This window comes from Lynx rufus, unplaced genomic scaffold (genome assembly GCF_022079265.1).
Source record: "Lynx rufus isolate CCGP_SWC_20201006 ecotype Redwood Valley unplaced genomic scaffold, mLynRuf1.p SCAF_11, whole genome shotgun sequence".
In the NCBI taxonomy this organism is placed as follows: Eukaryota; Metazoa; Chordata; class Mammalia; order Carnivora; family Felidae; genus Lynx; species Lynx rufus.
Genome location: NW_025814825.1, coordinates 41,919,848 through 41,933,165, shown reverse-complemented (window position 1 = coordinate 41,933,165; position 13,318 = coordinate 41,919,848). Strand labels below are relative to the sequence as shown.

Sequence of the window (13,318 nt, the reverse complement as noted above, 5' to 3'; positions counted from 1 at the left end):
CTTATGTAAGTGTGCCCAACCTTGTTCTTCCAACACTCAAACCATTACATGAATTTGTCTGCCAGATGTTATCATACACACTTGGTTCTTTCAGTCTCCATTTAGGCCTTGAACAATTCACAAACTCAATTCCAAGTGAGACAAAGCTAATGACTCATTCGACCTTCTTCTCATGCTTATTAACAATGATATATTGCTTACTACTCCCCAAACTACAGACCTCTACAGAAAAAATTAAGGTATGCATTCAATCAGTATGGGAGATGATAACTCTAGGAAAAATATTTTTCAAATAATGTACACTTAGTCAATCTTTTTCCTTACAGAAACTACTAAAGTCTCTTTTCCTGACACCTTCCCATGTTCTAAATTAAACAGATTAAACTTGAGGTATGAGGCATCCTTGAACAGTTTTGCTTCTTCTTAGAAGGGTATTTCTAAGAGACCTAACCCAGACAGATGTTAAGTCATCATTCTTCCCAGGTTGGCTTCCAGACTCTGTTTAAATGTTCTCTGCAAACCTCTAGAGGTTACATGGATTCAAATCTCCTAGCTCAGACTGTGAATTCACAAAGCTTGAGACAGACAGTACTCTACAGGTGTGTTTGTCCAGGATAAACTATATTTAAATAAACTCCTGATACATCTACTTTCTCCAACCACCTGCTTCTCCCTCTTAAACTCAAGGATACCATATCTTACTGTCCAGTAAAAAGAAATATCCTCTCCTTCAGAGTTACTCTAGGCAAACCACCAATGTCTTTGGGAATATCTAAACTCTGACCAGAACTGCTTTATAGGAGAAAGCCAAATAAGAAAATGTATAAGCTATAATTTTTGTTCATTTCTTTGGCTTGTTTGTTACAAGACATGAAAAGATGGCAACAGACTGCCCTCATTCACTACCAGCTATTCCATGCCTGATAGGGAACCATATGGCGTAGAATACAGGCTACAAAAGTTAGCCTTGGAATGATCAGCTAGAGCTGCTAGTGTCTTGTAAAACCATTGGCTATGAGGGCAGGAAGTCTGTTTACCATTACAGACCCAATCCCTGAGTGCCTAATCAAAATGCCTAGAACATAGCAGATATTCAATAAATAATGGTTAGAAGTAATCCAATAAGCCAGATCCAGAAGGAATTCAAATCTTGTTGAACCCCAGCAAAAAAAGATCCAAGAAGCTAAACAGTTCCATAGTTAATACAGGTGCTTACACTAGGCCTCAAGACCATCTTAGTCTTATGCAAATACCCCCAATCCTCACAGGTCCTTGGAATTAAAAATGTCTAGGGTTAAATCTCCAAAGGCAAACTCACTACCCACTCCACCCTATCCCCACCATCTCCAAACACAAACACCACTAAGTGTACCTCAAGCTCTGGCCCTAAAGTCTTTAAAGTTATTAAGAGGTAATCCCTGGGGCATCTGGGTGGCTCAGTCAGTTAAGCATCCAACTTCAGCTCAGGTCACATCTTGCGGCCCATGAGTTCAAGCCCCACATCAGGCTCTGTGCTGACATCTCAGAGCCTGGAGCCTGCTTCAGATTCTGTGTCTCCCTCTTTCTCTCTCTGCCCCTCCCTCGCTCTCTCTCTCTCTCTCTAAAACAAATAAACATTAAAAAAAATTAATGGGGTGCCTGGGTGGCTTAGTTGGTTAAGCATTTGACTCTTGGTTTTGGCTCAGGTCATAATCTCATGGTTTGTGAGTTCAAGCCCAGGATCGGGCTCTGTGCTGACAGCACGGACACTGCTTATGATTCTTTCTCTCCCTCTCTCTCTGCCCTTCCCCTGCTTGTGCTCTCTCTCTCAAAAAATAAATAAATAAACATAAAAAGGAAAAAGAAAGAGGTAATCCCTTAAGAAAAGATTCTGGTTGTGATACTTTTAGACTATTCCACTCTCTCTGCTTTAAGCCAAAAATTTCCTGGGGCACCTGGCTGGCTCAGCCTGAAGAGCATGAGACTCTTGATCTCAGAATCACCAGTTCAAGCCCCAACATTGGGTATAGAGATTACTTAAATAAACAAAATTTTAAAAAAATTAAAAAAATAAGCCAAAAATTTCCTGGAAAAGAACCTCTTTAAAATGATCTGAGTTTAGGGGCACCTGGGTGGGGCAGTCGGTTAAGTGTCCGACTTCAGCCAGGTCATGATCTCGCGGTCCATGAGTTTGAGCCCCGCGTCAGGCTCTGGGCTGATGGCTCAGAGCCTGGAGCCTGTTTCCGATTCTGTGTCTCCCTCTCTCTCTGCCCCTCCCCTGTTCATGCTCTGTCTCTCTCTGTCCCAAAAATAAATAAACGTTGAATGAATAAATAAATAAATAAATAAATAAATAAATAAATAAATAAAATGATCTGAGTTTAAAGACCAAGGACAAAGGCAGCCTAAATCTGGAGGCAAATGACCATAGACAAACACCACAAATCATAACTGACTAGGAGCCCTTCCCATGAAGCTATACTGGATGAGGGCACTAAGGCTTGCAAGGACTTGTCTAGTTGGGGAACAAAGGGATAAAAAACCACAGACCATGTTGGCTAGAAGGATTCCTCTAAACCGCTTACTTTTTTCAGACCTAAAATCAGGAGTAGTACCAAATATCCTGATATTTCACTTTCCCTTTAACCCCCCATCCCATGCCACAGATCTAACCATCTGATCTAGCTGCGAGACTGAAGATAACTTCAATATGCAAGAGCCCCCACAAGATCTCTAGAAGGATAAAAGGAAACGTGTCTTAGGAATCTAAGCCCATGTTAGAGCTTGGACAGATGTAAGGGAGAGGCAGTAGTCCTGCCCCTAAGGCCAAGACACCCCAGCCCTGCAGGCAGCACAGAGTTAACTACCCACCCGCTTTGAGAAGCACAAAGGTACATCACTGCAACATGCCTAACATTTACATTGCCTCTCTCTGCTCATTAAACAGGTTTTGGTTAAATAATGAACAAACTGTATTACAGACTCCGATGAGAATTCCAAAATTATAAATCAACTGGGAAAGCCCAACGGGGCAGACAGACAGGGAGGGGGGAGAAGGATAATATTGACTAATATAAAGGGCGCAGCTTGACAGTGGATATTCCTGCCACACCTGATCAAACACACTCCGTGGGGGGAGGGGAAAGAGAGCAAGAGAGGGGAGATGGGACAAGACAGCCTGAAATTTGCATCCGGAAAAGATTAAAACGGATTCTTTGGGGATAGAGAAAATACATAATATATATTACTATAAATGCAAAACTGTACTAAAAGCTAACTCAAATGTCAAAGATTACAGCTTGAATAAATTTAAATATAAAAGCCATGTGCTTTTTGAGTTAATGAGAGAGACATAAAAGGACAAACTGGGCCAAGAGGCTGAAGAGAGCCTTATGCTGCCTTTGCTGGGTAATGGGTTCAAAGCACAGCAGCAACTACAATCGGAGGCTTCCCTCCACTGCTCCGAGTCCTGAGGAAGAGCTGGCAAATCCCATCACTCTTCCAGCCTACATTTTCTATTTTTAAAAATTAAGATGTAATTCACACGCCATAAACCTTACCCTCTTAAAGTGTACAATTCAGTGTTTTTAAATACATTCAAAGTTGTACAACCATCACCACTATCTAATTCTAGGACATTTTCATCACCCCAAAAAGAAACCCTATACCTATTTGCAGTCCCTCCCTGTACCCCCACCCAAACCTGGTAACCACACATCTGCTTTAACTCCTTCAGAATAACTTCCTAAAAGGATTCCAAAGAAGGCTTAAAGACCAAATGAGGGGTAGCAGTCAAGTCTCACTGGTGGTAAACTAAGGCTTTATCCAAAATAGCAACATGCAAACTCTACTCTTAGGCACCCTGTATCTTCCAAGTGCAACTATCATTTTAGATTTGGTATTAGACTATTTTATTACTCTAAATGCTACAGGGCATATAGTTGTCATGCAGTTTGGGCAAATACTGACTGCAAATGTAGTCCAGAGACATGTATCTGGGAGAATAACTGGTATGGACTTAGCCAACCTGATTAGAGACAAAGGACTTATTTCTTTCACAATACTCAGATAATACTCCTGGACAAGTAGGTAGTGTTTATCTATCTTATCTTATTTATTTATCTATCTATCTTATCCTCTGCTTATAAGAAAAAAAATCATTTTGGTTTACTGTCTATGTCCAATCAACTACCCATTTCTAATAGTGGTATTCTTTTTTTTTTTTTTTTTTAGCATTTATTCATTTTTGAGAGTGAGAGAAAGAGAGATCGTGAGCAAGGGAGGGGCAGAGAGGGAGGGAGACACAGAATCTGAAGCAGGCTCTAGGCTCCGAGCTGTCAGCACAGAACCTGATGCAGAACTCAAACTCACAGACTGTGAGATCATGACCCGAGCTAAAGTCAGACGCTTAACCAACTAAGCCACCCAGACGCCCACAACAGTGATATTCTTAACCAACCAAGGTAGCAGATAGCCTAGAAAAAAGCAAATAGAAAGCCTCTGTAGGAATAGTCTAAACCCAAGTCGGTTTCATGAGTTAAACGTATTGGAAGTCCTAGAATTCCTGCCATGCCTCCAATCTAGGTGGGACACCATTCCCAGTCACACAGCACAGGCAATCCCTTCAGTTTCTCTCTCCAAATTCAAAACCCTTTCCCAGCCTCCTACCATTAGCAGGCTTCCAAGAAAGCAGTCCTCCTGACACTGCCAATCAGAAAAATCTGTTTGTCTCAGTAAAAGAAACAAGAAATTGGTCATGGACCACAGAGTCCAGGACCACAGGGGCAGCTGACCCATAAACTTGCTTCCTGGAAGCCAGCACTGTGCGGAGTCAGAACCAATCAGAAGACTATGAGATGTTCTATTTCGGGTCCACTGTGTCATTTTCTCAGGCAGGTAATATGTTAAAACCTAAGAACAACAGGCAACCTTGGCAGGCACCATTTCAACATCTGCTCTGGTAAATACTACCAACTTCTTTCTTGCTCCAGAAGAAAGCTTGGCACCACCTAACCATATCCTTAGTACCAGTGACAGAACTGGCTCCTCAGCACATTCTGGTTTTATTAGTTTCAAGTAGCAGATAATCTGGATTCCTGATTCAAAGATGTAGGAAAATTAAGCACAGACTCAACTTTGGCACCTCTTAGATGGTCTAGAAATCCCAAGTCCTGGACTGCACCACTCACCACAGATATAGTTCTCTTGAGACATGTCAGGGATATGTCAGGATAGAGAAAACAAGTGCGGGATATGGATGAGATGGCAAGCAGGAAATGTGGCTATATCAGGAAAACTTCACCATCTCAGCTCTTCAAGGTCTGTAGAGTGCCCAAAAGGCCAACAAGGCTACTCCAGTCTGATCTCAGACATTTTAGGGTGTTTCTAACCACATATAATACCAATATTTCACAGTGTATAAATTGTGAAATGTTGTGTTTAATCCTCTTCACATCTCTTAGAAAGATAGTACAGTTGACCCTTTACCAACATAAGGGTTCGGGCACCAACACCCCTTACAGTTGAAAATCCATGTATAACTTTTGACTCCCTGAAAACTTAACTACCAATAGTCTGTTAACCAGAAGCCTTACTGATAACATAGTCAATTAATACATATTTTGTATGTCATATTATATACTTTATTCTTCTAATAAAGTAGCTAGTGAAAAGAAAACATTATTAAGAAAGTCATAAGGAAGGGGCGTCTGGCTGGCTCAGTCGGTAGAGCATGTAATTGTTGCTCTCAGGGTTGTGAGTTCAAGCTCCAAGTTGGATGTACAGATTACTTGAAAATAAAATCTTCAAAAAAAAAAAAAGCCATAATGAAAAGAAAATACATTTATTTTACATACAATACTATTATTGTACTGTATTGACTGTATTGACTGTATTGACTGAAAAAAAAAAATCCACACATAAGTGAACCTACACAGTTCAAATCCATATTGTTCAAGGATCAACTACACTCTGAACTTTGGCCACCAAAAAGAGTTGTAAATACTTACTCACTACATTTTCTTTCCAATTGAGATATGTAAGCTTTATCTGTAAAGTCAAAAAAAAAAAAAAAAAAAAAGTCCGTGCAAGTAGCCAACTTCCTAAAGCAGCCAAGACACTTAAAGTACAGGCCACAAAATAAGAACATGCCACCTAACTGCAGCTTTAGCCCTGCTAACTGGCTAACAACCAACCACTCCCTCTATACTTGATCCTTGGCCAACATTTCCAATGCTTTTAAACTGAAAATGCTCCTTTAAAGAAAACATGCAGGGAACCTTTAGATAACTTCAGCCCATGTTTAAGAAAAGAAAAAGGAATTTTTCTCCAGATACTCTCCTACATTTCTCATGAAAGGAGAACACTGGTTTATTGTTTATTTACCTTGCAGAAGCCTAGACACTAGGCTAAAAAACATTACAGGAATATACACTGCAAAAGCCCTCTATGGTTGACAGAGGAACACAGCTCTGAGGCTTTCCCTTTCAGTCTATCTTTCCCCTTGAAAAACCCAAAGATGATGAGATTTGCCTCCTCCTCCAACACATACATATACCTAACAGAAGGCACTTCCTGCATACAGTCTCCTCTAATTGTACCAACAGAAGCAATGCAGACCAGGGCACTAAACCAGGCCTGAGTTCTAGTTATGACTTCATCTCTCAGGATCAGTGTGACCTCGGCTAAATCACTGAAAATGTCTCCGGGCTTCAACTTCATTCATAAAAAGAGGACAACACCTGCTACGCCTCCTTCACAGAGTTGTGTAAAAGTTCAATAAGGTAATAAACATGGAAGCAGCTTTGAAAATTCTCAATACATGGAGGCGCCTGGGTAGCTCAGCTGGTTAAGCGTCTGACTTCAGCTCAGGTCATGATCTTAAGGTTCCTGGGTTCGGCCCTGAGTCAGGCTCTGTACTAACAGCTCAGAGCCTGGAACCTGCTTCAGATTCTGTGTCTCCCTCTTTCTGCCCCTCCCTCGCTCACTCTCTCTCTCTCTCTCTCAGAAATAAACATTTAAAAATTTTTTTAAAAAAAGAAATTCTAAACATATAAATATTATATAAAGTTATTATGATTAGGAAAACGGGGAGTGAAAAAGGGAACACATGAAGACTGAAAGATCTGCATTACACAGAATTAAGGCCCTAAGTGATGACCTTCTATAAGACCAGAGTTTTGCTGCAAGTACTAAAAACTTCACTTGTGCCACCAAATGTAAAAAGACTTCCTACCTCACAGCATGCATGAGGTAGAGAAAGAAAGTAGTTAAAACAAAATAAAACCAAAAAATTACCAAAAATAACTTCATTATAACTCAAACAATAAAGGAAGCTTATTAATTGTATGAACACTGATTCCCCAGGAAAGTAGGACATCCTCCTAGGAACTCAAGGAAAAGGACCAGCAATGCAGTAAATCAGGGGCAAACTACATCCACAGGCCAAACCTGGCTTGTACCTGTTTTTTGGGGGGGGGGAAAAAAAGTATTTATCACTCTCTCAAGTATTATGTCTGGTTTTGAGGTACAATGGCAGAATGGAGTAGTTGCAGTTATTATGGCTTCAAAGCCTAAAACATTTACTATATAGTCCTTTACAGAGAAAGTCTGTCCATCCCCGCAATAAAAACACATGTTCATTTTATCAGGATAAGTAATCCTACCTAGATGTGGGGACTTACCTGTTATATTGTTCAAAACCTCCTTTAGATGACTGAAACTATGCAGCAGAGGATCCCGTTCTTCATCCTATAACACATAGGTTAAAAAAAAAGTCAGTATCAGACAAAGAAGAAAAAGGAAATAACAGACAGATCAAGGGTTCTTTGTCTGAATCCAATGATTAAGTTTTCCTTCTGAGGAAAAGAAAGTTAGCCATGGTTCAGTCTTCCAGTTCCCTGATGTCCTGTTTTCAAAAAGATACTCTGGACTTACTTAAAATATAAATCCTGAAATATTAATCTATACCATGACCATAGCACTCAAGCTACCATAGATTGCCAAGGCCTTTACATGCTATGGTCTGAATGTTTATGTCCCCTCAAAACTGCTTTTTCTTTTTTTTTTTTTTTTTTTTTTTTAATGTTTATTTTGGAGAGAGACAGACAGAGTGCAAGCAGGGGAGGGACAGAGAGAGCAGGAGGAGACACAAAATCTGAAGAAGGCTCCAGGCTCCGAGAGGTCAGCACAGAGCCCGATTCAGGGCTCGAACTCACAAACCATGAGATCGTGACCTGAGCTGAAGTCGGATGTTCAACCAACTGAGCCACCTAGGCGCCCCAATCCCCTCAAAACTTCTATGTGAAAATCCTAATGTCCAATATGATAAGAAGTAGAGCCTTTAAAGGATGGGTGATTAGGGCCTTCAGAAGGTGGGTAAGGGTTCTGCCCTCATGAATGGAACTAATATCCTTATAAAAGAGAGCTCCCTTGCCCCTTCTATCATGTGAGGATATAATAAGAGGTCTGAGACCCAAAAGAGGGACTTCATCTGACCATGCTGCCATCCTGATCTTGAACTTCCAGTCTCCAGAACTGTGAGAAGTTCCTCGTTTATAAGCCACCTAATCTGTGGTATTTTGTTATAGCATCCCAATAGATTAAATTACATGTATTATTCTGTCTCTTCTCCTTCATACTCATTATATAATTGTACATGTTAATTTCAAAGACATTGCTGACTGCACTCTCGCTTCTAAACAATTTTTTTTTTTAATGTTTGAGAGAGTGTGAGCACGTGCGTGAGTAGGGCTGGGGCAGAGAGAGAGAGAGAGAGAGAGAGAGAGAGAGAGAGAGAGAGAGAGAGAGAGAATCTCAAGTAGGCTCTGTGCTGTCAGTGCAGAGCCCCACATGGGGCTTACCCCAAGACATGAGATCACGACCTGAGCCAAAATCAAAAGTCAGACGCTTAACAGACTAATCTACCCAGGCACCCCTAAACCATTTTTTTTTAAGATTTTATTTTTGGGGCACCTGGCTGGTTCAGTCAGTGGGGCATGGGACTCCTGATCATGGGGTTGTAGGTTCAAGACCCACATTGGATGTAGAGATTACTCAAAAATAAAATTCAAAAAAAAAAAAAAAAGTCTTTGGAGCACCTAGCTGGCTCAGTCAGTAGAGCATGTGACTCTTAATCTCAGGGTCATGAGTTCAAGCCTCACACTGGGCATGGAGCCTACTAAAATAATAATAATAAAATAAAATAAGGTTATTTTTAAGTAATCTCTACACCCAACGTGGGGCTGAAATTTACAACCCCAAGATCAAAAGTCGCATGTTCTACCAAATGAGCTAGCCAGGCACCACTAAACAATCCATTTTTATAAATGAACATAAGATATTTCCAAATATATATATATACATACATCCATATCCACTGAGGTAGAAACGTCTAAACTTGTTTTTACAATTGTGCCAAAAACTGTTTTATACAACTGCACAAAAAATATCTTTGAACATACATATACAACAAAGAAAGCCAGTTTTACAACTGGTAAGTTTCTTACTCATCTGATTGGCAAGACACGGCCTGCTTGATATACTCCTATTCCTAAGGAGTACCACCAAGTCACATTCCATGTACCATTTTGACAGTTAATTATAATCCTAGGGAATCTGAAGATAAGGCATCTTTCTGACATTTTTAGGTATATTTAAGAGGTCCCAACTACTACCGTAAGTTGTCTACAAAAATAGCTAGAAGAAAAACAGTATCATCTTTTGGGTCCCAAAGCAAAAAAGGCAGCCTATAAATTTGATGCCAGTTGGAATAAAACAGAAGGGTCCTTGATACCAAGGACAACTCTGAATTCCTTCTGCTCTCATTATTACTGGGAAATTGATAACTCTTTTAACCATGCATCAGATCCCTTACAACAACTCAGTGACCAAGTGATCTGCCCATTCCCCACTTACCAGTGGAGTATGAGTGCTCCAACGGGCATTTCGTTTGATCGCCCCAACCACAATGTTAATCTCCCCTTGAATGATGTAAATATTTTTATCCACCATCCTGGCAAACCTACCAAAACAGTTAAGAGAAAAGTTAATATTTGGTTACTCAGAGCATACCATATTTAAATCAGTACCTGTTAAGGTCAAAATTATGATTTAACTTCTTAGTACCAAGATTTCCCACCTGTAATACTAGGATGGGATGAAATCCATCTTATGTTATGAATCCAGCCACCTGGCTCACCTAGAGGTCTCTGGAAGTTCAAGAAACAACTCAAAAAGTATCAATCCGGGGCGCCTGGGTGGCGCAGTCGGTTAAGCGTCCGACTTCAGCCAGGTCACGATCTCGCGGTCCGTGAGTTCGAGCCCCGCGTCGGGCTCTGGGCTGATGGCTCAGAGCCTGGAGCCTGTTTCCGATTCTGTGTCTCCCTCTCTCTCTGCCCCTCCCCCGTTCATGCTCTGTCTCTCTCTGTCCCAAAAATAAAAAAAAAAAAAAAAAAAAAAAAGTATCAATCCAGGAAATTTCTCAAAGGCACCTCAACAATCTCTATTAAGTATGTCAAATTCTTCAGTCAACTGTCCTCAAAATCTCTCCTGTGAGGACTTTAGGTATGCAGATACATCTGTGCTACTAGATTGTTAAAGATATATTTCAGACCTTACTTTTGTTTTCTTTATCCCCTCAATAAAGTAATAATGAAGGTTTGAGTTAAAAGAAAAGAATGAAGGCTGTTAGAAAAACAGCCTTGGTTTGGAACCACAGTTACAACGTCCACTCATCTACTACATCCCTTCTACCAGGTCAGCTCCAGAAAAGTGGACAGTGGCAGTAACACAAACTTTAAAAAGTTCTGAAAAGTCAAGTTTACTTGCTTATAGCAGTAACTCTCTAATAGGATAGACTGAAAAGCAGACTCATTTTAAAGCTGCTTCTATATGCATCTCTGAAATGAAGCTGAAATAACTACTTTAGTATTTTATGTGCTCCCAACTGAATTATCACAGGATTTTCTTTGCTGCCTAGAAGAGCACTTAGAAAAGATATGTAATTCTCTTCCCAGGTGAAAACAAAAAAACAAAACAAAAACAAAACAAGACAAAACAGAATTTCTCCTTGGCATAGAGAAAAACCTAGGAGCATGTAAAACCAACCTTACCGCTTTCCGTTACTTAAAAATCCTCTTCACAAGGACAAAATTTTAAAAAGCAAAGAGGGAAAAGGGCAGGGGGAGCATATAGTTAGACAAACATTTAGATCAGACTCCAGGGAAGTTAAAACAGTAAGGCTATCAGCGTTAAGAGAAGAAAGAATTCCACAAATATTTACTTATTAAGCACCTACTATGCATAAGGCATCTTTCAGAGTACTAAGGATACAAAACAAATAAGACACAGAAAGAGCTGTCAGACATATTGTGGAATGAAAAAAACTGTAGTATATGACTCTATGTTACCATTTATGTAAAACCCAACCAACCCATCCTACAAAATGCTAGATTTTTGTTTTTGAAAATACGTAATATTCAACTTACAGTATGACATAAAGAGTAATATAACAGCCAGTATCCAGATTAAGAATAGTTCAACTGAAGTCACTGTGTGTTCTCCCTAAATCATATCCTCCTCTCTTTCATCCATAGGTCCCACTTTTCTAAATGTGGCGTTTATAAAACTTTTATGTTGCTTTGTACTTTTACTTCACTGATATGTATCTTTTTTTTTTTTTTAATGTTTTTATTTTTGAGAGAGAGAGAGAGAGAGACAGAGCATGAGCAGGGGAGGAGCAGAGAATCTGAAACAGGCTCCAGGCTCTGAGCTGTCAGCACAGAGCCCCACGCAGGGCTCGAAGTCACAAGCTGTGAGATCATGACCTGAGCCGAAGCCAGACGCTCAACCGACTGAGCCACCCAGGTGCCCCTGATATGTATCTTTAAATAATATATAACATCATTCCATATATTTTTGTACTTTTATTTAACTAATACAATATTGCAAGTAGTTTTCTGCAATTTGACCTTTTCCCTTGAAACATTATGTTTGTGAATCATCCATGCTACTAAGTATACTTTATGTATTTTGTCCAGGTAATATGTATATATGTAAACAGAGAATATATATACCCCAAACTCAATAACCATAGTTATCTCTAGAGAAAGTACTGTGAAATCAGTGAGTAATCAGAGGATACTTTAGCCTTATCTAGAATGTTTTAATTTTTTACAAGAAGAATATATTACTGTACCATCAATATAATTAAAAATTAATTAAAGAGATGAGATATAATTTCTGCCCATGAGGCATTTAGCGAGTTTAGTGGGATCTAAAAGAAAATGAGCCAAAGATATACAGAAAAGAATGCAACCTTCAAGTAGTTCCATTTGCATATTTTGCAGAAGACAGGGCCCCCAGAAAGCAAGAAGTATGAAAAACATTACAATAAAAAAATTTTTTTAACGTTTATTTATTTTTGAGACAGAGAGAAACAGAGCATGAATGGAGGAGGGTCAGAGAGAGAGGGAGACACAGAATCTGAAACAGGCTCCAGGCTCTGAGCTGTCAGCACAAGAGCCTGACGCAGGGCCTGAACTCACAGACCGCAAGATCATGACCTGAGCCGAAGTCGGACGCTAACCAACTGAGCCACCCAGGTGCCCCATTATAATAAAAATTTTTTTAATGTTCATTATCTATTTTTGAGAGAGAGAGAGAAAGAGAGACAGAAAGTGAGTGGGGGAGAGGCAGAGAGAGACAGAGACACAGAATCCAAAGCAGGCTCCAAGCTCTGAACTGTCAGCACAGAGCCCAATGCGGGGCTCAAACCCACAGACCATGAGATCATGACCTGAGCCGAAGTCAGACGCTTAACCTACTGAGCCACCCAGGCGCCCCACAACACATTTGTTTTAATGACAATTTAAAGAAACAACTAGATTAGTCCCAGAAGACTATCTACTTTCTAAATGTCCTAGGCACACAATGTTCTCTCCTGAGAAGATCCAACAATGAGAACATACACAACAATAAGGAGGAGAACCAAGAAACTAAAGATAAACAAATTAAAAAGTAATTCAGGGGTGCCTGGGTGGCGCAGTCGGTTAAGCGTCCGACTTCAGCCAGGTCACGATCTCGCGGTCCGTGAGTTCGAGCCCCGCGTCGGGCTCTGGGCTGATGGCTCGGAGCCTGGAGCCTGTTTCCGATTCTGTGTCTCCCTCTCTCTCTGCCCCTCGCCCGTTCATGTTCTGTCTCTCTCTGTCCCAAAAATAAATAAACGTTGAAAAAAAAATAAAAATTAAAAAAATTAAAAAAATAAAAAGTAATTCAAAGTATCAGAAGAGAAAAGATAGAATCTCTAGTATCTCTCCTTCCTTAAATTATTTAGGCAAGA

The 13,318-nt window shown here is 40.1% G+C and overlaps 1 protein-coding gene across 7 annotated transcripts in view; it reads right to left on the bottom strand.

Moving 5' to 3' along the window:
* Window positions 1-13,318, bottom strand: part of GBF1 (golgi brefeldin A resistant guanine nucleotide exchange factor 1) — a 122,345-nt gene that overhangs the window by 98,636 nt on the left and 10,391 nt on the right. For 5 of the 7 annotated variants that reach the window (XM_047073358.1, XM_047073351.1, XM_047073356.1 and 2 more), the window contains exons 2-3: window positions 9,895-10,000; window positions 7,662-7,728 (exon numbers count right to left, since the gene is read on the bottom strand). In XM_047073358.1, the coding sequence (XP_046929314.1) occupies window positions 7,662-7,728; window positions 9,895-9,990 (163 nt within the window). In that variant the 5' untranslated portion in view covers window positions 9,991-10,000. Of the gene's footprint in view, window positions 1-7,661; window positions 7,729-9,894; window positions 10,001-10,117; window positions 10,228-13,318 lie in introns of those variants that run through there. The other 2 variants (XM_047073353.1, XM_047073352.1) reach the window with 2 other exon arrangements.